Source organism: Brachyistius frenatus, unplaced genomic scaffold (genome assembly GCF_029030835.1).
Source record: "Brachyistius frenatus isolate BFR_SWC_R1_liver_20210118 unplaced genomic scaffold, ASM2903083v1 Contig_12, whole genome shotgun sequence".
NCBI classification, from domain to species: Eukaryota; Metazoa; Chordata; class Actinopteri; family Embiotocidae; genus Brachyistius; species Brachyistius frenatus.
Genome location: NW_027210611.1, coordinates 1 through 23,281, shown reverse-complemented (window position 1 = coordinate 23,281; position 23,281 = coordinate 1). Strand labels below are relative to the sequence as shown.

General features: G+C 39.7%; 2 protein-coding genes across 2 annotated transcripts; both read right to left on the bottom strand.

The window, feature by feature from the left end:
* Positions 1 to 24: 24 nt before the first annotated feature.
* Positions 25 to 8,572, bottom strand: tfa (transferrin-a). The gene is made up of 17 exons (XM_069691985.1): positions 8,470 to 8,572; positions 8,228 to 8,376; positions 7,324 to 7,429; positions 7,031 to 7,222; positions 6,305 to 6,434; positions 6,106 to 6,161; positions 4,836 to 4,999; positions 4,497 to 4,650; positions 4,239 to 4,393; positions 4,036 to 4,132; positions 3,917 to 3,937; positions 3,220 to 3,384; positions 2,763 to 2,913; positions 2,172 to 2,239; positions 1,890 to 2,071; positions 504 to 696; positions 25 to 376 (listed from the first exon to the last, which is right to left on the bottom strand). The coding sequence occupies exons 1-17, from the start codon at positions 8,510 to 8,512 to the stop codon at positions 333 to 335; spliced, it is 2,070 nt and encodes a 689-aa protein (XP_069548086.1). The 5' UTR covers positions 8,513 to 8,572; the 3' UTR covers positions 25 to 332.
* Positions 8,573 to 15,918: 7,346 nt separating this feature from the next.
* Positions 15,919 to 22,513, bottom strand: ubxn7 (UBX domain protein 7). Its single transcript, XM_069691965.1, has 10 exons — positions 22,364 to 22,513; positions 22,114 to 22,178; positions 21,951 to 22,016; positions 21,702 to 21,814; positions 21,204 to 21,350; positions 19,952 to 20,042; positions 19,510 to 19,640; positions 18,665 to 19,163; positions 17,020 to 17,099; positions 15,919 to 16,883 (listed from the first exon to the last, which is right to left on the bottom strand). The coding sequence occupies exons 1-10, from the start codon at positions 22,489 to 22,491 to the stop codon at positions 16,722 to 16,724; spliced, it is 1,482 nt and encodes a 493-aa protein (XP_069548066.1). The 5' UTR covers positions 22,492 to 22,513; the 3' UTR covers positions 15,919 to 16,721.
* Positions 22,514 to 23,281: the final 768 nt, after the last annotated feature.

The following is a 23,281-nucleotide window of genomic DNA, read 5'->3' as shown; positions in this document are numbered from 1 at the left end:
ACAAACCATACTGTCACCATGACAGAACATTAAAAAGTATTTATTTGAGAAAAGTCAGGCACATGTTAACAAAACCTAATTGATTCAATAACAAAAAGGCAGTGTAACATTTAGGTTCAACATGAGAATACCTCCATGTGGGTGGTATTGGTTGTGTATTTGTTGATTTGCAGGTTGGGGTATATCTCTATTGATTGCATTTCTAAAAACAGGTATACAACAAAATCAGTAAGAAAAGAAATAAGGCACTTTTCGTGTCGAATGTGGAAAGTGTAAGTTTGGTGGACGAATTGCTGAGAGCCGACTGAAGCACCGTGTGGTCCACGTCACCATTAGGCCTGCTGACAGGAATGGAAAGTGCAAGATTTCTCCAGATCTGTTGGAAAGACAAAAACAGTTTCAGCAGAATATTTCTTTTATTGTATATTTTATGCTGCAAGAACAATATTTCAGCACTAATATGTTCCATTTTTGTCCTGTCATTGTTGAATTAACCCACAAACCTGGAGTGTTGTCTTGGCATTGTCTGAGTGACTTCATGACAGCCATGTACTCCAATCCCAAAAAGTCTGCATACGTTTTGCCACGTTTAACCTCCTGGAGACACTTTGTGGAGTCCTTGAAGAGGAGGTTCTTTCCGTCATCTGACGTGAACAGTTTGAATGAAGAATCGGTGCCACTGGGTCCAAACTTGGTCTATAAAGAATGAACATTATTTAGATTTAAAACAGTTCTCTATATTTGGATTTTGCCCATTTATTATATGCCATGTCAATCAGGTTTTCTTTGCCTATTAAAAATATTACATTTTTGCATTTGATCCTAAATTTTGTGTCAGTGGTACATACATAGTTTATATTGTATGTTGCGGTTTTATTCGAGCCAAATTACCGCTATCCAACAAAATGGCCACTGAAGAAACATCACGATTTTCCAAAAAAATCAGGTCACAAAATGATTGAATCGATTAACCAATGATCAAATTTTTTTGATACATTTTCTGTTCAATAATCAGCTCTCAAAATGATTAACACAGTGTTTAAAAGACAAACAGGGGGGGCTCAAGGTCTCCACTTGGCTCCGTAATAATTTTTTGTCCAGTCAGTTAGTTTGTGATAATTTAATTAACAGCTGATTTATTTGGAAATGAAAATTAATTAATTAATTAATTAATTGACTGTTTGAAAATGAATTGGCAACTATTTTGATGATTTATCATGTTTGTTGTGTTTCAAGCATGAACATTTACAATATAATATAATATATAATGTATCTTCTCAAACATACATGATAAATGACCTTTGACACGTGCCTTATCACCTTATCGGTCTCAAAGTGCTTTTTCACACTGTTTTTTTTTTTCATTTAACCATTCACACACACATTCACACACTAATGAGCTGCCGTGCAAGGTGCTCACCATTAGGAGTACATTCACACGCCATCAGGAGCAACTTGGGGTTCAGTGTCAAGGACACAGGGGCATGTGGACAGGAGGAGTCAGGGATCAAACCAACAACCTTCCGATTAGTGGGAAACCCGCTCTACCATCTGAGGCACAGCCTCCCCATAAGGATTTGATGCTTTGGGAGAATCTCAGTGTTTTGTACAGTGACAGTTGATTTAAAGGTGCTGTCAAAATATCAAATTTCAACACTAGAAAATGGGGGTTATGTTGATATTTGAAAAATGGCAATGCAAATATTCAGCAAATCTCCTAAAAATTGATTAAGTGGGATAAAAACATCCCTGTTTAAAATGTAACTACCAGTCCATGTTAGCCTGGTGTTACCAGATCCAAACTCCCTGCGTGATTATATGGGTCTGTGAACACCAGACTAAGTCCATGTAACCAAAACCTAAAAGTGACGTTCGAGTTTGTCACTGACCTGCTGGTCCTGCAGGACGCGGATCACGTCGCTGCGGATCTCTGGGCGAGTCACCACAGCGTGTGCTGGCACCTTGGCCAAGTGACAAGAGGCGTACTCAGAGATTGCCACCGGCTCCTTCCCAGGGCAGATCAGCTGATAGTCATCAGACTTCACAGTTTTAGCCCATTCTGGACCGATACCTTTGACAGGAGGAAGGGGGACAGAGTTTAGAAGAATGTTGTGGTTTCATAGGAAACAACACAGTAGAAAGATAAAGCAAATCAGTGCTCGCCCTCTTACCATCACTGTTTTCAGCAACGATTGTGTGTTTGATGAAGGCAACATCACCAGCATCCTGAACCAGACATCTGTAATGACATGCCGAAACAGTATTACTCAATGTGAAGAGGAACTTTCCAACCTACAGTAAACAGGGGTCTCTGGAAGACTCATCAAAACAATAGTGTGAGAGTTAGAAGGCGTTTAGTTTAGCTTAGCTTATCAAAAAGGATCAAGCAAGGGGAAACAGCTAACTAGTTAAAAGATACACATACTAGTCTCTAACATTCACTAATCAATGCAGCACACAGTTAATCCCTACACACAGACAGAAGTGTAGCAATAAACATTTGTGGTTTTATGGAGGGGTAACATGTTCTAACTATTTCTTGGTAAACACATTTTTGTAAACAAATCAATCAAATAAGATTAAACATATTATTTTGTCAGTTTTGGAGTTGCTGATTGGATAGATCAGATGTTTCCCTCTGCTTCCCATCTCTATGCTAAGCTAACTACCTTCTGTCTCAAATTTTACACTTAATGCAGAAAATATTCTCAGAAACAATTTTATTTAGTCTTTTCACAACAAATCTGATGCAGACACTGTACCTAAAGGCTCCAGCATAACCGTAGTACTGCTCTTCAGCACTGGCTTTGCACTTGAAGTCCTCTCCCACACTTTTTCCGCTGCCGACACATTGATCGCAGAATGTAGAGTTGGGGTCGGCGCCGGGGGCACAGCCGCCAGGGAAGAATTTAGCTGAGGGGAGTAAGACAGGCAGTCAGAGATCAACAAAGGGCAACTCCTTCTCCAAGAAATCAAATTTATAGAAGTAGAGCACATAAATACAACGAGGTGAAAGTTAGGGGAACATCATGGTTTTGGGTAAAAATGTATTGATCAAAATGTGCTTTTGGGTATAAATTTAGTTGATAACTAAGGCCACAGATTTCCCTAAATTGATCTAGTCCTGTGAGAGTCCTAAACATGTGAATGTACCACACTGTTGTTCTGGACAGCATTATATTTCTGTCTATAAAGAAGAAGAAACACACGATCACTTACTGAAGTTACATTCATGAGTGTTATTGTGGATGAGACCCATGGGGACGTTCCAGCCGGCAGTTCTGCCGATGCCCGTGTGACAAGACTTCTTGCCCCGCAGGGTTTCCCAGGTCAGCCCTGAAGCCTTCTTCACCACAGCAACAGCATAGTAAGAGAAGGCTGAGGCTGAGAGTGGAAGAACGGGAAGAGATGAATCAGAAAACTACCAGATTAGTGCTGGTTTATTTAATGTGATTCAACTTAGAGCAGGAAGATACGCATATATCATTTTAAAAAGCCAGATGACACTTTTATTTTACTGCTGCTTTTTTGAAAAATAATCTCCTTTATGTTTCCAGGAAACATGTATTTTGGCATTCATTACAGGGAAAATAGTGTTCAGTTGAGACATAGCTGAACATGATGAGGCTTTCTTTTTCTTGCAAGAAACTTCCTGTTTTTTCTTACATAGAATTTCATCGTTTTTTCCCAAGAAACCTACTCAGAAATTACTTGGAAATAATTGTCACATTAAGTGTTATTTACTAGATGTGTGGGATTTTGTCTATTGTAATACTGACACAGGGTAAATGTGTTGTGGTCAGTGAGGCTGCATTATATTTAAACCATGCACTCTCTTTAATGGTTCTGGATGAACAATACACTTTTTAAATTTGTCTATTTCAATAAAACTAGGAAACAAAGGAAGGTTTACTACCTTCAGAGGAGTTGCACTCAGCTGTTGAGAGAGACAAAGATGCAACTATTACTCATGGAAAAGGTGAAATAAAACACATGACTGTGTGGGATGGTTTCTGTGCTATTTAAGTACCATACCTGCATCATACTGCTCCACCATGGCAGGAACCAGACCACATTTCCCAGCTGTGAACACCTGTCCTCCATCCACAGCCATCGCATCAGCCTCGTCACGCTACAGGACAATTCAAACAGCAGATAATCAGAGACAAACGCCACAGAATGGAGAAAAAAAAAATCCTAAATTAGTGACAGATTCTCCGTTTTCCATCAGGTTTTACCATAATCTTTATTAGGCACTCGTCAACTGTAGGGGCAATCTGACATGCAATGGAGGCGCTGCTATCGTCCAGGCTCCACCTGTCACACTTGGTAGTCTCAGTGTGGCCCACAGCGCACCATCTAATTGCACTGGATGTAGTGCCTGACACCGGCTCTGGAGGGTGAAGTAAAACATAACCATATAAAACAAGCTGACATCTGTTTAATTAATGCATTTTTCTGCTGGATTTATCTTCATCTGAGTGTCTTTTCAGTACTTTTCTTCAGAGAGCGGATGATGCTCGTGTATTCAGCACCCAGATACAGGAAGGAGTCTGTGCTTGGGGGGACCTTCACCAGTCTCGTTGTTGAATCCTTGAACATCAGGTTCTTGGCAGGTTTGTAGGCTTCAGAGGAGAAGAGGCTAAAGTCCTGGAAACACAACATTGGAGCCAATTCATTATAAAAGTATTGGGCATAGTTCACTGAAACACAAGTTACATGTTCAAAATTGTTCCGTCAGATTTCAGATGTGGTTTAGTGAAATGTCCTCTCCCTCTTGTCAGACAGACACTACTACTCGATGTTTGCGCTACATAAATAATTCCTTATTTTACCTGTACTGTGCGGAGGCTTTGCCAGATTAAGTCAACCAGTTTAGCATCCTTGCGTGTGACCACAGCGTGAGCTGGCACTCTGGCCAGGTGGCAGCTTTTGTAGTCCTCTATAGGCGCTCTGGTGTTGTCCTTGCACAGCAGCTCGTACTTGGGCTTTTCGGAATCTGGAAGTGTGACATTAGCAGAAGTTTGAATTTTATTTCACTTTCAATCTCCTAATAAATTTTTTTTCAGACCTCACATTACCACAATTTGTTAAAGGTAAGGCTACCAGTTAAGGACTAGGAATCTTAACTGTTTTTGAATCCTAGTGTAATTTAGCTGTCAAACCTGGCCTCATAATGGTGTCTGAGAAAGACTTAAACATGCAGGAACTTTTTTCTCCCCCTTCACCCAGGGAGAGTAGTTACGAAAAAACTGTCAACACATGCTTTCATCGTAGGCTCCACCGTAGCCTACTCCATCACGACTGTTGAGACTGTTAAATTGTCGATAAATTGTTTTGAGTGTCACAACCGCCAAAAAATTATTCTTTTCGATATCAGAATTTGATCCATTTGATTCCAAAATGTAGAAGAGACGCCTGATTGAATTACTTTATCCCCATTCAAGTTAGCATAAGGCTAAACTGGACCTTTTTCAGCTCAGCTCATGCACTGATCACTCAACACAGACAGTTTGCATTCATCCGGCCAGCGCGGGAATGTCTCACCAGACACCTGATTTAAAATCTCTCTAAATTGTCAACTACAAGGAGATTCATCTGGCAAGTCCCACACTATAGTTATAAGTAAAAGAGTAGTAGTATCTTCTGGAAGTATTCACTGCTGTAGCAAAAAAAGGTATTTTTGTAAATATTCAGGCACTCATACAGCTACGGAAGGTATTTAAAATCATCAATTAAAAAAAAATAGGAGCTAGTTTTCCTCTCCTCTCTTTCTCTCTGTAAACTTCTTAAGCAAATTATGTAGAACTAGTTGCTGTCCATAACATTCAGTGAGATAGATGTAATCGTGATAGAAGTTCTGTATTTTGTTGTGACTGATAAATATGTAAATGTATGATCAAATATATATATTTATAAAAAATAAATAAAAAAGCAAAACTAGGACAACTTTGCAAAAAGATCCACATGACATGACATTTAACTGAATTAAGGTCATTATATATTGTTTCATAATAGATATTTTAAACAACCGACAAGTTTACTTGGCTGACATCGAGTAAAAATTTCGTTGCACATTAGAATCAGTATTTGTGTGATACTGACCAGGTACAGTGAGATGCTTCACAAAAGCCACTTCTCCAGCGTCCTCCGCCAAACACCTATGAAGCAGACCAATCAAATGATGTGAAAATGCCACAGCAGTACAGACTGAAGGAATAATAAGATAAGTTAAATGTGTAGAGGTTGATCAAGATAAGTAAAAGTCGCAACAGAGGAACGTCAAACGATGACAGATACTCACTGGAAGGCTCCGCTGTAATCATAGTAAGGCTCCGTGTGAGTCTTGGAGCAGTCTCCCTTGCACAGTTTACACAGCTTGGAGCCAGTTTTGGCCCCTGGGACACAGCTGCCCTGGAAGAAGCTGCTCACCGCTGCAAAACAAAAAACAGGGCTGTAAGTATCGATCAATGCTGCAACACAGCCCCCATCTATTTCAGTAGTGCTTTTTCTAACATGAAGGTCTAAATCTATTTTCAGACAACCTTAAATTTAAATGGAGAAATATTGAATCCTTAGTTTTTGGAGGTATTAAAGTGGACAATTTTAAATATACTGGGAGTGAAAATACTCAAATCAACCTACAAATCACACTTTATGATAATAAAAGTGAACTGAAATGTGAAAACATCACAAAAAATAATTTGTTTCAGCTGGAGTCTTTCCTGACTCGGTGCTGTAACCTCCTGTAAACCACAGCTTGTTCTTTTTTACGTCAGTTAGATCATCAAATAAAAGGTGCTATAGCTTTAAGAATGCTGGTAGGCAGATTTTATCATTCTGTGGACAGAGGCGGCTCCACCTACTTTGTTTCTATCTTTTTAACTACCTGCCTGGTGTCTAAAATATCTAATTCCTCATAAAAATGCTGGGTTATCTGTCCTAAATGGTAGTAACAGCTTCAATTGTAAGCACACGGAAACTGCCAAACATTATTGACCAACTTTAGTTTGAGGACACTGTAACTCACCCTCCTCCACAGGTTTATCTTCAATGCCTGTCCACTCAATTATCTTCATGGACACCAGAGTTCCTATAGGAATGTTCCAGCCTGCGGATTTCCCCAGACCAGTGTGGCATGTTTTCTTCCCCCTGAGTTCACTGATGCCAAATCCAGTGCCCTTCTTCACCACAGCTACAGCGTAGTAGCACGTGTCGGAAGCTGGATGCATGCAAAAACAAATATAAACAGTTAGAATACGTTCATACAAAATGGTCAACATTTTTCTGTTTGCATTTATTTCATTAGTAAAGACAGCTGACCGGTGGCGCCGTAGTCCTCAGCAATGATGGGCTGCAGGTTGTAGCTGTACAGTCCAGCAGTGTAAATGTCTCCTCCATCCAGGGTAATGGCATCTGCTTCACTAGCCTGTTAGAAAACACACATTGTCACCAACCAGCAGCCGCATATTCAGTCTCTCTGACAAAAGCGTTTTGTGAAATCCTTTAGATATGTATTTTGTTAATAATTGAATGCAGTGATGATGAAATAGCCTGAAGTCAATAACCAGTGATCAGTAATCAATTTATATGATGCAGCTTTAAAGATTTATCTGTGCGTTGCCTAACAGTGAAGCAGTTTTAATTAAATCCACATATGATGCATCTTACATTATGCATTAATAATAAATATTTATCATTATTATATTGTATTATGACTACTTTACTGCTGATTCTTGACTAGTATATAGATTATTTCCAAATATTTATGTCATATCTTTTTTAAATGCCATAAGTAATTCAGTACATTTTACTCAATCCTGCCCAATTCTGAGCAACTTTTAAACTCAAATATCGTAATTTTTACTCCACTACACTTTTTACACTTTAAAAAAAATGAGATACAGTTAATAGCCTCCATCTACTTTTAAAATCTGCGTTGTATTTTATTGGTAATATTTTTCTGCTTTTACTTTGAATGCAGGACAAGCTTGCAATGATTTTTGCATTGTGATATTGATACTTTTACTCAAGTAAAACCTTTGAAACCTTTCATCACTGGTTTATTCGTCAGTGCAACATTTATTTAAGCATTTTGCATTGTCATTTGATCAGCTATTTGTAAAAGCAAAAAGTTTCAACCAAACGAGTAAGTAATTTGGTAAATTGGGAGAATAGAGCAAGCACATGCCATTAATTGTGTTCCCTAAATAGTTTACTTCCTCACCTTAATTGCAATAATGCAGTCGATGATGGTTTGTTTCCTCACACAGGAGAAGGTTGGAGCTGCAGCTGCAAGATCCGCACATTTCCGATATTCTTGTTCCGACGTGACGCACCATTTCACCACGTCAGTAGGGGCCGTGAACACTTTGGCTGTAAATGCACATGGATATCAGTTTATAGATACATTTACTTGATTAGTCAGTTTGTGATTGAAAATAATCGTGCAAGATTAAAAGTATTTACCGAGGCATCCGAGCAGCGCCACGAGGAAGAGGACAGACTTCATGTTAGACTGCGGGTGTGTCCAGATCAGCAGAGTGTGAGGGAGGCAGCTCAGGCTTTTATAGCAAATGTGATCGGACCGGGACAAAAGATAAAATGCCCCAGTTTGCTCAGGTTTCCTAATGTGTGCATGGCATGTGTACTTTAGTGCACTGGTACACAGAAACACAAAGAGAGCATAGTAAAAACCGAAATTTCAACATGAGGGAAATTCACAGACGCTAATTTAAAACTATTTTAACTATTGTTGGCACTATTTAAAAACATCCAGTTACATACCAGGAGGGGCACATTTATCTATTCATTGCATTTGAACGTAGGCTATATTCTTTTTATGTATATATATATATATATATATACAGTATATATATGTATATATTTTTTTGTATTGGTAGCTGGTGAGTTCGTGAGTATTTTTCTGTTTTTGTTTCATTGCCTCTATAGCTGCTCTTCGTGGACAGTTAAGTGATTGTTTAATTAACTCGTGTTAATCAGGGTATTTGGTCAGAGAGGGCAATACAATCAACAGCAAATAGTTTAAAGCACGAGAGAGTGTGTCAAAGAGTTTTTAGGAGTTTAAAATAATGCAGTTTTCTTAATGCAGTAAATCCCTAGCAGTGCATTTTAAGAAGTATCTTGAAGTATACCACAATGTAAAAATATTTCATTACAATATATAGCCACTCCAAGTGTCATAAGTGACTGGCCCCTCTTTGTGTAATATATTTTATACTGGTTGTATTTATTCCTATTAACGTGTGAGCAGCCATTAACAATTGTGTTTGGTTCATGAAACTAATCTTAATGTTATATGTTGTTGGGCAGTTTAAAAGAAAGATTTACATCACATTTTATAAATTGCATAATGATATTTCTGTGAATAAAATCATAATCAGCAAAATAACTAGTTGGCCTTCAGCTGTACTAACAGTACTTAAGCAATAGCTACTTAAAAATATAGTAATATTTGTAAAGAATGAATAGTAAAGACATTTGCATTACATTACATTGCACTACAAAATAACAGACATTTTTTAAATATTGTGTTGCTGTTTTACATTTTTCTTATCCTGCAATTGCATGTTTGGTCAGTGAGGCCTGGTATTGCAACCACAAAGAGCCTGAAAAATACTCCGCTCTTTTTTAAAAGGACATTAAAACTGCAAGCAGTGATATGCGGGCCCTCGCATGCTGCACATCGAGGAGACAGCAGCTCGGGGGTGGACGCGGAGTTTAGAATGGCTGATGTACGTACCACGTTTTGTGAGGTTTCAAGCATCCTCTGACCTTAAACATCAACGTCTTGTGTTATGGCGAAACATCAAAGCTCAATGTATCATGTGAAAGTATGAAAAATGTAATTTCCTTTTACCAGCAAAACTTTGCACATGCATCAGGCGTGGTAAACTTTGCGTCCACGTCCACCCCAGGGCGAGGCCCCGCATATCACTGCTTGTTTGTATTTTTATTACATTGGAGTTGTGATTACACACTTTCACTGATTAAAACAATTCGAATGCAATATCTTTCTATCGCTTTCCCTTAAACCATCACGCCCGCGTCGTGGTTCAAAAGAGTTCAAAATACAAGTGATGCATTTTCTTAAATAAACATTTATGGACCAGATCACTTGTGACATGATACTTAATTTAGTAAAGAAGTTTTTCTGCAAACATAAAACATTTTCTCAGGGAGCAAGGCTAATTTGCTGAAAACACCCAGAAACAGGGAGAGTTTCATATCAGATTAAGCGTGGCTTTCCCAACATCTCTTCTAAATGACAGGGATTCATTTCAAGTCAAAATAATACACGAGCACAGAATATTTAGGTCAGAATGGCAGATTTGGCAGAGCTGTAAAGACTTTTGTGACCCGAGGACATTAAATACCAGATTTAATCAACTTCCCCAGAAAATCTGCAGAAAGCACTGAAGACAGTAAGGGTCATGCAGAATGCTTTCATCACAGCACTGAGGGTGCCTCAAGTTTCCTTTTTAACAAGAACAAGTGGGGGATACTCCTTACTCTAAAATTTCCCAACAGTGACTTGGCATAAAAGTTTCAAAAACAGTGTTGCCAAACACCAAAGTACAGTTTGTCCAAACATTTTTACACAATAATAGTAAGATGAATTTTAATTGAATTACATTTTGTCTGATGGTGAAAAAGCATCAAGAATCTGCAACAATTCATTAACATGTGGCTGATAATATATTGAGAAGTTCTTGCGTTTTCGTCAACGGGCGTTGGTATGGCGATGCAGCAAACTTTGATGTTTTGCCATGACACAGGAAGTTGATGTTTAAGGTCAAAGGATGTTTGAAACCTCACGAAAAAAATGACACACTCCATCTGGCATGGCGAGTCGATGCATCTGATATACAGTATGTTTTGCGCATGGGTACGGCCAAATGGCTCGCTAGCGGCCCCTAAACTGCAGCACCGGCACCTACAGTAGTTTCACCTACATTTTCGAAATGTGTTGTATCTGAACAAACTCCTCCTACAGACTTTTGACGTACCGACCTGAAATTTTGTCTGTCCTATCTTAACACCTGGTAGATGAAAATAATTTGTTTTCGTCGAACGGTGTGCCCGTGGCATGGCGGCCATTTCGAGTGTCTCGCCATGAAACTACAAGTTGCTGTAACTTCTATGTACATATTCCGATCTTCCTCAAACATTACATCTTTGATAAAAGTCCCGCCCTGTGTGGTAATATTTGGTCATGGTCATAGCAAGGGTGCTGGCAGCAGGAAATGACATATTTCACACTTTCACGCGGTTCGCTGGTTGATCACATAGACATCAAATCGGGTCAGAATAGCCTTTAGACATTGATGATGATATATTGAGAAGCCCGTCCTTTTTGTGAAAAGGCGCCGCCAGGGCGTTGCGGCAAAGTTCTGATGTTTCGCCATGACACAGGCAGTTGATGTTTAAGATCAAAGGATGCTTGAAACCTCACTTTGCACATGCATCCGGCGTGGTTAACCCTGCGGCTGCATACACCCCTGACCCACTGGCTCTCCAACGTGCAGCATGCGAAGGCCCGCATATCACTGCTTGTTTGACATTAATCATCCTGTTTACTTTGAAAAGATGCAGTTTGTGTGACCCACATGCAAGTAATGTTTACTGAGTCAATATTACCCAACCCAAGGTTCATGTTGATTTGCAAATTAAACCAATAACCCTTCATTCTTTGTTCTCATTGGTCAAATGTTGAAAAATCACTTTCACAACACATTTTATGTTAAAATGAACTTTGGTGGTGCAACTTGGGAAGATCCAAAATATGATTATGATTACTGTGGCTCCATAATTTCATCGTATCAGATAAGAACGATCTGTGTGGTATCAAGAAACCACTGGACTATTGATGGAATAAATAACCAATGTGTAATTTACAAGTCGCACTGAATTGAACCAAAATAACTGTTTTGTATTAATTAATCTTTTTATTACCTCTGCAAGTGGAGTTCACCATCCTGTATCCAAAGCCAAAGATGGTGAAAGTCAGCACATTATCAAGGTTTTTATGTTGTACATTATCTACTTGCTTTATTCTGTAATTTATTGTTAATTGAGTTTATTCATAGTTGTGATGCTTTTTTGTGTCATTTTGAAAAATCTTACCGCACTGGAGTACGTAAAGGTAAAACTAATCAATAACAAATAAATTAAAGTATGGATGAGATAAGGTAAATGATAAATTTAGCGCAAATTACATTAATATACGGGATTTGCTACAGAGGCATTGATCAGCATGTACTGTACAGCTGAAGAGTCACCACTGGTAAGCACATCAGAGGAGGAAGTGCATAAAAGACAGCATTGTGCTATGTCATCTCTGTCTGCAGGTGTGATTTGGAAAATAAAATATGTAACTTGAAATGTCAAAGTAGCAAACCATTGACGAGCAAAATCGAAAAGACAAAAAAAAGGGGAATCTGCAGATTACACAATACTTTGTTGTTTGATGTTCTCCCCATTCACCCGCCCTTTCTTTGCAGAATCATTGCAGACCACGTAACCCTAACCTTATCTTCACCCTGCTGTGACTATATCTTTTTTTTTTTTTTTTGGCAGTCCACTGAGCATATATAAACTCTTTGTACTGCACTGATAATATTAGTGACACACTGATAGAGTGACTGCAGTGCAAATTATACTCACAAATTGACAGAGTTTGTTTGATGACCTCTCAAATGCATGCATAGCCAAACTGCTAAAATACTAAACAACTGTTTAATTAAAAAAACAAATGCTGAATTTTGCAGACATTTACTGACAACAATGATTTGCAAAATGCTGTCAAACCAAAAAGGTGATATTTTCACTTGTTTATCTGCTTCTGGTGTTAACTCCAGTTAATCCAGACCCTGTTACTCCTCAGCTGTCCACCAGTTGTCCCCAGTCTGTTTCTCTCTCCAAAGTCATCACTTGACCTACTTCACACCTATTTACAGGTATATCCATCCGAGCCAGGATATACAGCACACTCCCCAGCCATCACTCCCGTCTTTGGTGACTAAACTTTCGAACCTAGGTATGTATCAATATGACCTCTTGGCTATTTTTGATATCTGTCAGTTTGCTTTAGTCACTGGCTTCTCTGCTGCCTTCAAAGTAACAACTATGTTATTGATCTTCGTCCATATGAAATAAGCTTTTGGCCCTCATCATCTGTCTTGTGAATCACAGTGGCAGTTTGCCCTGGACCGTTTCTATTCAAGTGAGTAGAATCTTTCTTTAGGCATCAGACAACAACAACGCCGGATAACTATAAACAATCAAAGTTTGAGAAAATCACAACCTTGCCGCAACCATGTAATTTAGTAACATTTTTAAATGATCTTTGGGACTTTGCAATCGAGAAATCAGGAATATAGGATTCTTGTGACAGACGGCAGGTCTGACTGTGATTATAGTCCACTCAGTCATTCTGACAAGTGATAAATCAGAGCAGATAAGCTTATCATCCACGATTGTTATCCTGAAACATGCAGAGCAATGGGTTAACAACACATTGTAGGTCAGACATACACAAACATCTAAGTCTGCATAAAAGGGTGACCCTCAAGCACAAATACTTGGGGAGCTTTACTTTTAGGAGTCTGTGATGTCTCATAAGCACTATTACCCTTGAAATGTAAAAAAGAGTGCTGAACTCCATGTGTAAAATCAGCAAAGTGCTCCTTTAATCTCAGCCCTGAGATGGCACACATTAACTTCCATTGATTCATTCTAAGCTGAAAGGTCCGCAGATGACTGGGGTCAACAGTCTTTTATGCAACAGCCAAACCAGGTGAGGGCTGCTGTCCCGTTACCTCATTAAAATTTCAGCACTGATTCATAGATTCAGCTTCAGTGTGAAATTAATGTAGGTCATCCCTGCTACAGTAAGTTGTAACACTTTATCTCCTTAAGATTCACCTTTCAAGAAAAAAACGAGTTTTCCTTTCTTCACTGAAGCCACCAGAAACACTGAAAAAAGTTGCATCACCTCTAATGACCTCCAAAACACCAAAACAAGTATAGCGTTTTCTTAATATCCAATATCTTAAGTTTTAAACACTTTGCTGATTTAAAGATGAGATATTAATTTGAATGTAAATTTCAGGTTTAAAAAAAAAAAAAAGCGTTTGAAATATTGTCATGTATGTGAACCACCTGAAGAGGATAATTATTTCTTTTATGGGGTAAATCGGTTTCTTTTATTCAGCTGTACATTTTCCCATCACCCACCCGGCGGTGAAGGAATGCACGTCACCTACTGTAACATTCACAGTGAGGCCACCGAAGCCGAGTCAGCGTCCTCATCTGTTTGTGCAGCTGTCAGACCTCTGCCTCGAACAAACTGTTTCTATTATCGGTTGGGACCCTTATTCAACGGGAAGTATTTAAAATCAATGTAAAATTTAAGATGCTGACCGAAGACTTTTTTTTTTTTTTTTTTAAATGGCTTGAAACTAAATCTCAGCAATGTACTGGTTGGATAATGGTGACATTTTCCAATTTTCCTATTTTATTCTTATCAAAATATACTATACCAACCCAAGCAGGGTGTAAGAGAAAATATGTGAACCTATTTTTAAACTTAAAGTCAAAATAATATTTTCAAAACTATTGATGGGCATAGGTCACAGGTCACTCACATACTTCCCTTCACAAAAGGATTAATTCAATAATTCTGGTAATTATTGGCACCAACAGTATATTAACTGCCACAGTGGTTTTCTGATTCACAGTGAAAATGTTTTGACTCCTGGGGGCTGTTTCACAAAACCCAGATAAAGGATTTAATCAGGATTTTCCAGCCACTGTTTGGTTTGCACCTTGTGAGCTACTGTAGAAACATGGTGTGCTCCGTGGAAGAGGACCCACTTCCTATGTAGATATGCAGGACTTATTCTGAGGTAATGAAAACACAACAATTCTTAGTTTCAGCTGATTATACAGTGATGACAATAACTATAAATATTATATTCCACTGCTGCCAATGGATCCCCCCTATCCTGTACAATGAACCTTTAAATGAGCACTTGAACTCAAAAATGTGTTTAGTACACAATCCAAGTGGACATTTTAGCACCCGGCTTACTCTGATATGATTAAAGTAACTTGGCAGTGTGCATCCCCTCTGCTTCTCCAGGCCTTGAGAACTCAGCAGGAAACTTGAATACACAAAAATCTAAAAAAAAAAAAAAAAAAAAAAGGAAAAGAAGTGGCTCCGCAGACACAACAGATTAAAGGTTCACTGTAAAGTTTCCTCGTTTCCATGCCTATATTGTTCAACCCAAAACATATAAACCCTTAGAGACTAACAAACATACTGACTGATTTTCAACCACATAAAACACTTGCAAAGCTTATTAGAGTATTTTAAAACCTAGTTTTTACACCGGTGAGTGATCTTAACATTTATGAATTGTTTGCATTTAAGGCACGTTACCACCACCATCTGTACATGTGAAGAACTGTGAGAAATGGAAGACACACAAGCTGTTGTTGAGTATTTGAGGTCGCCTTGAATGCTAAAACATTCTCTAATCTGATATGCAAACAACTGAAGAGATGTTTAACAGCCTAATGGCACAGGAATATCAAAACAACATTAAACGTGGGAGGTAAATCAGTCTTATTGTCAGAACTAGAATATATGTCAGGATCAAAATGTGTCAAAAAATAAACTTAGCAGAGATAAGTTGACGTTTTACCGACCCTGTTCCTTCTGTTGTGATCTTCGGTACGCTAAATGTTTGTGTTGCCATTGAATTGAGAATTTTTGTTTTGGTTTTATATATTTCTTCTGCTAATGTTTTGGGTTTGAACCTTTCATTCAAAAGACACAGACATCTTTATGAAAAAACATGAAATTAACAAATAGACCAAGCAGAATCTCCCTTGGTTTTTGGTGGTTATATTTCAACATCAGCATATTTTCTTGGCAGCATATAAAAAAAAGAAAGGAAACAATGACTACAGCTAAATATCAGTCTCTCTAAGCCATCCCTGTACAGTGTAGGTCCGACTGATGAGATGTACCACCTTTCATTCATTCCCTTCTGTAGCAAAAGACATATTCTTAATGACTTGTAATTTTTGGACCTTTCCTTCTAGCCCCCCTGCCCTCCAAATAATTACAACTGTTAAAACAATGACTGAGTGAGAGACCAAATTTGGGTCAAAATCAACAAGAATGAGCCTCCCTTTTACCTGTCCCAGGTACAGAAAATAAAACTCTGACATTTAACGTCCTTTCTGGGAGGTAAAAGTCTTTTTGTACTCCTCCATGGAAACCCATCATCATTAAGTGATCCGTTATTTGAGGTTTTCAATTTGAATAGAAGCTAGGTGATACATATTCTGTCCTGATGTGCCCCAGTGTTCAAAACCAAATAAGACTGTCATCAGAACTGAATATATAGAATAAAAAAAAAAATTACAGAGTGCTGGCATCCCTAACACCTTACTGGCCAGTTGTAGTGGACTACAAAGGGATTAGGCTGTCAGCAGAGACGTCAGTATTCAGACTACTGGAGGGGCGGTGAAAGTAGTCCATCCACCAACAGCTGTCTTGGCAAAAAACAGGGCCTACCTCCAGAACAGAAGGGATCTAGGCCATAAACATTGTCCCAGATCATTGGTGAAAGGGTGAGGTCTACCAGAGATACAGACAAGCAAAAAGTGAACGAGTCTGGGAAGTTCTAGTTCCTCTCCTGCACAAATACAGTCTCCTGTGGACAAAGCCCCGCCTCCTGCAGGGTGATGTCATAGTCCAAGTGGGCAAGCTTCCTTCTGGGAAAGTTGGTGACGAGTTCGAAGCGCTCGTTGGGGTAACCCTTCGACTGCACGTGTCTTACTAGGGCCTTGAAGGGAGAGGATGACATACGGCAGGTGAGACATTTTAAAGAACAAGATGTATTAATATTCACTGTTCATCAGGTGTTATGAAAAAGTTGTGTATTTTATCTTAAAATAAGAGTAATTATAGGGTGTACTCACCAAAAGTTTTGCTTTAGAAGACAAGGAAATTTGCTCTCTCTGTCCATCTGGGTAACGGAGCATCAACCTGGCTTTGGGGCCTGTGTCAAAAAACAAACAAAAATGTAGTAAATATCAGTCTGAGATAATGCAGTCGCTGTCCAAACCAATGAGTTTACTGCAGTCACTGTGTTTTGACCTTCACCCTTTCATTGATCACTGTAAGATTTGAAGATGTGAGAAGACACAGGTGAGAAGCATTATTTCTTACATTTTGTTTAACAGTGGGTCACATAGAACATATAAATGAATGGTGTCTATATTGGTTTAACAAGTGTAAAGTCACACACACAAAGACACTGTAGATGTCTGTATGACTGCATTGAAATCATTGCAAGTGACAAAAACGGACTTTGATAGTTTCCTTAAAAAAGGTTATAATACATTTGCAGTGTCGAGTATCACTCTTCGCTGGGAAAATATGAGAAAAATACATTGTAAAGGTCAAAATGAGATCCCAATTTAGTTGTCAGTTCAGTTATTACAAAATCATCTGGGAACACTACTGTAGTTAGTAAACGGTGCAGTGCTCAAGATGTTGAATGGTAGACACCCATTGACCTTTTCAATCCTCGTTGCAATGCAACACAATGTCATCCAGAAAGGCGCCGCATTAGCCTGGCTGCACCGACTGTGGCTCACAGCTTCAGTTTTCTTCGCTGTGATAACCGTCTGGGAACTCGACTCGTATTAGCGTTTGCGCAGCCACTCTGAAGGGCGGACCAATCAGCGAGCAGTGTCGGTGGTTAACCGCGTTTGTCCCGCCCCTCCTTCACCGGGATAGGACGGCTGCTGGCGGTGACGAGTGCAGTGCTAATATTTTTGACATTGTCACTGACAGCGCAGAATAAACGGTCAGCACCTCGTCAAGCTGCTGGTGTTCATTAAAACCATTTAAAAAAATATGCTGTACTCAGGAAAAAACGCTTTGGTGGACAATTGCTGAAGGTAGTTGCAGCGGTGGCAGAGTGTCGGCCGGTTTTCGGCGCGAGCTGATTGGTTAAAATTAACCGGAGGCCGACGCCAAGCAGGATGGAACAACTGCAACTGATTCCCTATGGAGGGTGCCCAGACCCATATATTCAGTGAAACTGGGTTCTGGTTCGCACCAGGCTAGCGCCGCATGGCCCAGTCACACACCTGCAAGTACGCGTTCCTGGTACATGACTTTGTAACATGAACGCTGTTTATCTTGCAATTTTTGAACCTAAAGATGAAACAGATGGAGCTGAGATTCTTTCTTGTGGTGTTATATACCTCCGAGGAGTGTTTCGCCTGGTAAGCCTTCAAGTTCACAGATCTATCACTCAAAGTGGAGTTCCTTCATATTTTGTCACTGGTGCTTGAAGCTTTGTAAACAAAAGAACAGATTTCCTGTCTGACCACCCACTAACCCTAACACAGCAGCTCCACACACACACACACACACACACACACACACACACACACACACACACACACACACACACACACACACACACACACACACACACACACACACACACACACACACACACACACATCCCTTCAAAGTGTCTGAAAACAGGAGGATTCTTCGAGTGGGCATATTTTGCAAAAACCCTAAAGGTTTTTTGATTTGTCGTACCGTTGTCGTCAGGACAGTCCACATCGCAGGTTGTGCTGATCTTGGAAGTTCCTGCACTTTCGGGGAGTGGGGCGCAATGGTTCCCTCCAGAGTCTGCATCGGGCTGAGCATGACGAGGACCAGCAGCCGAGGGCTCCAGGTGGTTCTTTTTGCTCTCCTCTTTTTTGTGGCTGTGGTTGTTTTCTTTGTAAGGAGACTTTCTGTGGGAGGAAGTGGAACTGTCAGGATGTAGACGCTGCTGAGCTGCGGTGGCCAGAGGCGCCAGGGTGTGTTTGCCGGTAGAACTCTTCTCTTCGTGGGGTACAGGCGTTTCGCTGTCTGAGCCATCGACAGAGATGGGCCCCTCGCTGTCAGAGAAAGGCTCAGCGTCTGATTCGTCATCTGATCGGGGGGAGTCAGGGGGTTCAGGGACATTTGAGGACTCATAGTGGGTCTCCTGTAGGGAGGCTCGGATCGCTGCCTCCAGCTGACTGTCTTCACTGGCATCAATCAGACTCTCCTAGAAGAGAAAACAGAGAGCAGCAGTTGAAAACATGTCAAAAAAGCAACAGAGGTATAGAACTTCATACGTTTTCCACAGCTGTGTGACACTGACAGCATTACATACCACAGTGATTAAATAGGTTAATATTCATGAACGTTCGAACAGTTTTGGAGATGACTCGTGATCGTTAAAGATGAGGACACTTTGCTAATTTCGAAGCTGTACTGCAAAATTTTGCCTCTCAAACTGATCAGAGCTGTGACAGAGGAAATTCCAGCAGAGTCATAGCAAGAGAGTTGATCTCTTATTAGAGCAGAAACAGCATGAGAATTAGAGGTGACACATGAGAAGAGAAACCCACTGAGCGAGCTCGTTTGGCAGGGGGTGCGTGGCAAGATGGCCCGTCGAGCTGCCCGTGCTCTGCCAGGAAGCCAGTTGCCTGCTCCAGGAACGAAGCCACATCCAGTTCGTTCCACTCCACCATTTTTTGACCTGAAAGGAACAGAACCGGTTCATAATAATCCCTATTTAAAAAGTCAGCAAAAGCTAGAATAAATAAGTATTAAAGAGTCACATCTGCTTGGATCTATACTGCAAATGTGCACCGCTAGAGAACTGCTGTCATCCTTCAAAAATATGTAAACCCCAATAACCAGATTTGCGTTTGAGGGTTGTTCTTAAATCTTTCTGGTCGGTCACATGTGTTTTTTTTCTTTTCTTGATTAGCTGCTAAAAACTAAACTTGAGTGTGTTTGTACATCAACTAACCCTCAGCTGCTGCCAAAATTCCCATGAACACTCACCTGTGCGTGGATCGAGGATAGAAATGTAGGGAAATTTGTTGAGCTTATAGAACTGGATGTATCTTTGTCCCTCTTCGCTGTCATGATACACCTGCAAAGAGAGAAAATGCACAACACAGAAATGAATTTGAAACCAGAAACACTTGAACATGTAAGTTAACATTGGGGTTTGGACTTTTATGTGATGACTGCAGTTTTTGTTGGACAGTGGAAGAAGACGTCGGTACTGCAACATCAAATACTTTACTGCGTGCAGCCAACTTTTCGTCTTCGGCCAATGGTAGGACTTGCGCTGGATTTATGGTTTGTCCGAACTGCATGCAGTGATGATGTTTGGATACCTTCAGAAACACCCTCCCTCCACACCTTTCCGACAACTCATCGCAAGTCGCCCATTATATACAACTTTCAACCGTCTGATTTTCAAACATTTACACCCACTTCACGCTGTGACTGACAAGCTGTGTGGAGTTGACAGGAGCTTGGTATTCTACTTCCTTATCTAGCTCTCTTTTTTTCCAATCACTACTCAAATATATGCGTCCTTTTTCACGTGTTGAACCAAATACAGCACATTCAACGTCTCTCTGGAGGGACTGTCTGAAAATGTGCACCTTTTCATCATTTTTAACACAACATCATGTCTCCACGCGTCTCAGTGAGAGTCAGCTCAAATCACTTCATCTTCCAGTGTGGCTGTTTGAACCGACTATAAACATTTTATTTCCGCCATGGTTGGACAGAAAATCCTAAGAAGTAGTTTTGAGAGATTGCATCAATCATGTTTGAGTGGGCTTTGGTTACATGATGCAGGAGGGGATACCAAAAATAGTACTAGTTCACAGGCACTATTCACAACTTTTGTCCAATGAAATACAGCAAGTAGAGTCGAGCCGAGCCGAGCCGAGCCAGTACCGGTAACCGGTAGTGGAAAAGGGGATTTAGGTGAAGTGGTTTTAAACTGAGCTACTTGTGAAACAGTCTGGTTATTATCTTTCAAATCCATCTCCATTCATGCAGCTAAAGTTGCTAGTTGGAATATAAACAATGACCGGCACACAAAAGACCAAGTCTTAACCCAGATATCCGTTGGCTACACCAGAACCCCTCAAAATAATGCCCATTTTCGCCAGAGGCTGAATTGTCATCTGCCTAAAAGCTGATGACTTCTGAGATTAGAAGCTTCAAAAGACGACAACACAAAGTTTGCAGCAATGTGAAAGCATCACAGACCACATATAAAGTCGCATACCTGCCAGAATATGAAATGTTCTCTAATGATGGTCTTCACTGCATCGTTACTCCACACATCTCTGTTCAGGCACTGGCAGGCAAAATCTTGCACATTTTGAATGTTTATCATGAGCCACTTGTTCTCTAGCTGCCCACAGTCTTTAGCCTGGAAGCACAAAAAAAGAAATGTAGAATCAGAGTAAACTCAGGATATCAAGTTGAGTTCAGTCATTTCCTATTGAAATGAAGTCTGTACTGAAAATCCAAAGCACATCTGCAGCTTGATATAAGATTAAGAATAAAAGTACCTAAAAGATCATATGTCCCTTTATGAAAAACAGTTATAACCATCTGCATCAGTTTTATGTGAACACAGGTCATGTTGGAATGAGAGTCTGCATGTTTTCACCAAGTTTGCCACCTGTGATCTCCATAGTCATCCTCTGAAATTTCAGTAAAAAGTTCACACAAACTGAATAAAGGTGTGGTGTAAAGTGTCCGTTGAGTGATTGCTTACCGTTTCAAAGCTGCCTTTGTGCATGAGCTCAATGGGAGGACGGAAAAGGTCTGCCAGGGTGCTCAGTTTCTTATCCACTGTGCCACCGTTACGCAGCTCCTGTTCCTGGCGGACTACAAACAGAAAAACACTCATGGTCATTACAGGACAGATTTTCTTGTTAGTTATTATAAAGCAGCATTATGCTCAATCACATTTGAGACCGATTTGATTTTTTTTTTAAGTTTGAAAAACTTAAATATAACTCACTTGTTTCTGTTTGGAAGTCTCGGAAACCATCAAATATAGATCGAGCGGGTCTTCTTCGCTTTGGCACTTAACATAAAACAACAATCATCAGATGACTTGAACAGCAGCCAATAATAACTCTTTTTGCATAAAATAAAATAAAATAAAATAAGCAGTATAATACCTCCAAATAGTGGTTCTGGCTCTACCAATATGTCCTGTTTCTGGGGAATGGGTGCTCGTACTTCACTGAAGCAACAAAATACACAATTAATATTAAAAGCAAGGCAAACCAGTGCAAAACATCTATATAAATCACGCATCACCGATTTTCATCATGAAGTACATCTTTAAGATACTAAAACATGACAAAAGGCCAAAATACTGTACATCGCTTTTGTCTCGCACAATTGTGGAGATAAACATGAGCTTACTCTGTAGGGGGAGCTCTGCTGCTTGATGCTGCTGAACTGGAGCTGGTGCTGGGCTCCTCTGCGATCCCGCCTCCATCCAGAAACATGGTCACTGCCATCTCTAGGTTGTTGTTGCATGCTTCCAGCATATGCTTTCCTACACTCTCTGTGGCCCCTAGAAGAGGGTTTGACATGGATGCACTGATGTTCAGAAATGTTTATACATAGGGATTCACATTTGTTATAAAAAGGTTGAAATGCAGTTCACTGTGGATGGCTCACCAGATCAACAAGTGTTTGCAAACTGACTGCAACATTCTACTGAAATGACCTAAATCCCAACAACTGCCTGATAGTTCACGCAGGAAAAAAGGAGCCCAGTTTTTTTTTTAAAAAGTGATGATTTATACTTTATATGCTTTATGTTTGTAGTATATTGGCAAAACCATGCAACAAAAAAAAGAGTAGTCTTTAAATAAAATTCAGATCATAAATCTGTACAGAAGTTGCAACAGCAAAATGTAGTTAAAGTATTCCAGTAAGTCCTGTTTGCTCCCTCTGACTGATACATTATTACAAATGACATCATTAGATCATTAATAGTGAAACATCAGTGCGTAAGCAGCATGTTATTGCATGTCATTGAGGTGGAGCAAGTTTTAACTTTTACTTATATCCAGTTTTACATCCAGGGACAGCAGATAAATAAGACAAGTCGTTAGATGATTACCAGGAGAGGAAAGAAAAACAAAACAGAGTTGTGATACACAAATCTGTTTTAAGCTTTTGGACTTTTTCTCTAATCTTTGACTTTTGGTGAGATATGATATCATTTAAACATTTATTGAAATTAAACAATGTAAGATTGGTGGAGGTCTTAACTCATAGACATCTGAAATGTGACGTCAGAGAACAAAAAGGTTGGAAACCGCTGTTTTA